Source organism: Nicotiana tabacum, chromosome 14 (assembly GCF_000715075.1).
Source record: "Nicotiana tabacum cultivar K326 chromosome 14, ASM71507v2, whole genome shotgun sequence".
Taxonomy (NCBI): Eukaryota; Viridiplantae; Streptophyta; class Magnoliopsida; order Solanales; family Solanaceae; genus Nicotiana; species Nicotiana tabacum.
Window position 1 is genome coordinate 98,464,916 of NC_134093.1, and position 3,927 is coordinate 98,468,842.

Sequence of the window (3,927 nt, forward strand, 5' to 3'; positions counted from 1 at the left end):
TGCTGCAATAATTGATTGGGTCCACGGGAAAAATGCAACAGAGGGTAGACTTTCATGAATTAGCGATAAAGGGTATTGAGATTCAATTAGGACAGATTTCTATGGCCCTAAACAATCGTCCCCAAGGGACATTACTTGCAGATACACAAGTCAATCCAAATGAACAGGGCCCAAAATAGCTTATAGCAGTGAGTCTACGAAATGGTAGAGACCTAGATCTGGAGCAAGAGATGGCTCGCAAAAGCTGGCCTACTGAAACACTTGTGCGATTACCCATTAATATAGATGACTCAACAAGGTTAACAGAGGTGACGGTACAACATGCGCCATCTTAAAAAAGCAAAGAAAAAGAAGTCGCGAAGGAAACTTAGTTAGAGCAAGAGAAGGCAGTAGAAACAATGCCAGAGCAGGTTCAAAATCAAATCAGAGGAAAGAAGTGGCCTCCAGCACCCTTCCTCCAGAGATTAGCCAAATATCAAAAAGATGAGCAATATAAAAAATTCTTGGAGATGTTAAAGCAAATTCAGGTGAACATTCCATTGATTGATTCCTTAAAGGAAATGCCTAGTTATGCAAAAATGATGAAGGACTTGATGTCTCATAAGTTCAACTTTCAAGACTTGGCCATGGTTACACTGACTTAGACATGTGGTGTTGTTGTGACAAGACACATAGCTGAGAAGTTATCTGATCCAGGGAATTTCACAATCCCATGCACAATAGGCAACTATGCGTTTGCTAAGGCACTTTGTGATTTGGGGGCAAGCATAAACATGATGCCCTTGGATATCTACAAAAGGTTAGGCATTGGAAGAGCTAGACCCACGTCTATGTTATTACAGCTGGCCGATCGGATAGTGAAGAGGCCATCTGGTATCCTTGATGATGTATTAGTACAAGTGGGGAAGTTTGTTTTCCCAACAGATTTTGTCGTTCTAGACTGCCGAGTTGATAAGGAGATTCCCATAATTTTAGGAAGGACATTCTTAGCCACTGGGAGAGCCCTAATTGATTGTGAAACTGGGGAGCTAAAAATGAGACTGAACGATGAAGATATAACGTTTAATGTGCAGAAATCTATGCGGTGACCCAGTGAGTTTGCTAACTGCTCTCTGATAGAAGCTGTGGATGTTATCTTGGAGGAGGAAGATGAGACTCTAAATGCAAAAGACCCTCTAGCAGCATGCCTCATGAACTTAGAAGAAATGGATGGTGAAAACTTGGCAGAGTGGGTTTTGGCCCTTGAAGGGCAAGGAACTGGAAAAGAGAGCTCGAATTTGAGCCCTTACACTTAGAAGAAAGAAAACCACCTCCAGCTAAGCTATCGATTGAAGCGCCGCCACAGTTAGAGCTAAATCCGTTATCGTCTCACCTCAGGTATGCTTTCTTGGGACCTAAATCCACTTTACCTATTATTATTTCATCCAGTCTGTTAGATGTGCAGGCAGAACAACTTTTGCTGGTGTTAATGGAATGCAAGACTGCAATTAGCTGGACCATTACAGATATTAAGGGGATCAACCCGACATTTTGTATGCATAAGATTCTACTGGAAGATGGGCACAAACCTTCCAAAGAACATCAAAGAATCCCATAATCCGGTGTCAATAAGTACATGAGCATCTAATATGAATACAAAGTATGACTGATAAAATATGTGTATGAAAGTATAGAACATTACAATAACTCAAAGAAAGAGAGTCAAGGTCAGCGGACTCTAGGCAGCTACCTTGGTAGTCTCCAACTGATTGCCCTCTGAGATCTAACGATAGCCCTGTCCGAAAGCACCTCGATCTGCACACGAGGTGTAGAGTGTAGTATGAGTACAACCAACTCAATAAGCAACAAGACTAATCTCTGGGCTGAAAGTAGTGACGAGCTCTGCAGGTACAGTCCAATATAAATAATAGTACAAAAATGTAGGCATGCTTTCAAGTTCAACAGTTAAACTCGGTAGAAATACCTCATGTAATATTGTTCACAAATCATTCAGTCACTCAGTACTGTTTATGGCCAATCAGCCCAGGGATATTCCATCCCATATATATATACACATCGACTGACAGTTAGTCACTCAGTACCGTATAAGGCCAATCCATCCCTGGGGTACTTAATTTCCCCGAATGTAAATAATACAGACAAGATCCATGTCTAGGGAAATTTCATCACAATATAAATAAGTAAGGCAAGTCCATGCCCTGGGAAATCTATCCCGTATATATAATCATCTACGCTCACTAGGGGTGTGTATAGACTCTAGAGGGGCTCCTTCAGCCCAAGAGCTATATAAAGCCGATATGGCCTACTGCGGTGTGCAGTCCGATCCCATAATAATAATAAAGCCTATAAGGCCTGCTGAAAGCAAATATGGCATGTTGTGACGCGCAGCTCGATCCCAGAAATATCATCACAATGGATGAATACGAGTGAATGTGAAATGTACATTTTTAAAACAATTAATTTAACAGCAACACAACCCCATGGGTCCCAAAATATCGGCACGTAGCATAAACATGATCTTTAATAAGAGCCTCAGCTCAATTCCTCCACGTGAGAAATGTTCAGATAATTACATGACTCTTTAATTTTTACGACTTTCATAGAATTTATTCAAGTCACAATTTCAATGGTGCACGTCCACACGCTCGTCAACTATCGTGTCCGTCACCTCCAAACAATTTATATGACACTGATTCGGGGATTAATACCCTTAGAACCAAGTTTAGAAGTGTTACTTACCTTAAACTATATAATTTCTTACACCGCTATGCCCTTGCCTCATGAATTGGCCTCCAAACGCCTCGAATCTAGCCACAAATAATCTGATTCAGTCAATAAAAATTATTGGAATTAATTCCATATGAAAATACAACATTTTCAACAAACTCCAAAATTTAACTCAAAAAATTGCCTGTGGGGCCCATGTCTCAGAACCCGACAAAAGTTATAAAATCCGAAAACCCATTCAACCACGAGTCTAACCATACCAATTTTACCAAAATCCGACCTCAACTCGACCCTCAAATCTTCAAATTAAACCAAGAGGATTTTCTGAATTTTCCAACTTAATTCACCCATTAAATGTTTAAAATAGCCATGGATTCGAGTAATTTATCCAATATTGAGTTAAGAATACTTACCCCATTATTTTCTCTGAAAATCTCCCAAAACTCGCCTCTATCCGAGCTCCAAATCGGTAAAAATAAAAAATGGGACGAAGTCCCATTTTCAGAACTTAAACTCTTTGCCTAGTCATTTTCTCTACGCGATCGCGGACAACCTCACGCGATCGCGAAACACAATTTTCCATTGCCCAATTTTAACCCTACGCGATCGCGGTTGCCTTCATGCGATCGCGAAGCACATAGTCCCCAGCTCTAAGCGATCACGGCCCTCTTCACCCCATCGTGATGTGTGGCTATAATTCATGATTTAGCACATTATTCGCCTTGCATTTTTATACGCTTTAATGATAAAATACACCTTATTTGCATGTAATAGTGTCCATTTTATGTGTAGGTGAATTGGAGATGAAAGTAGAAGAAAAAGGAGACCTACAAGTCAAAAGCGTGCGCAGAAGCAGTGAATGAGAGAACCTGGCGACGCCAGGCTTGAAGCTGGCATTAGGCTGGCGACCCAAGGCAAAGGCCAAGTAGAACCAGGCGTTAGGCTGGCGACGCCAGGCATGAAGCCAGGTTCATCAGGCGTTAGGTTGGCCACGCCAGGCCTGGGACCAGGTCCAATCCGAGTTTTGAAGACTTAATTCATTTTCAGGTTTGACTAGGACTTGGCCTACACGTTTATGTCTTTTTCAACACATATAAATAGACCTAAAAACTCTACTTGAAGGGATTTATGCAACCGGAGGCAAGGATATCTCATAGAACAACCGCCGGGAGTTAGAGTCAACAATTTCTACATCACTTT

The 3,927-nt window shown here is 41.3% G+C and overlaps 1 protein-coding gene across 1 annotated transcript; it reads left to right on the forward strand.

The window, feature by feature from the left end:
* The first annotated feature begins 398 nt into the window (after positions 1–398).
* Positions 399–1,088, forward strand: LOC142169059 (uncharacterized). Its single transcript, XM_075230260.1, has 2 exons — positions 399–527; positions 645–1,088. Exons 1-2 carry the CDS (start codon positions 399–401, stop codon positions 1,086–1,088), a joined length of 573 nt encoding a protein of 190 aa, XP_075086361.1.
* The last annotated feature ends 2,839 nt before the right edge of the window (positions 1,089–3,927 follow it).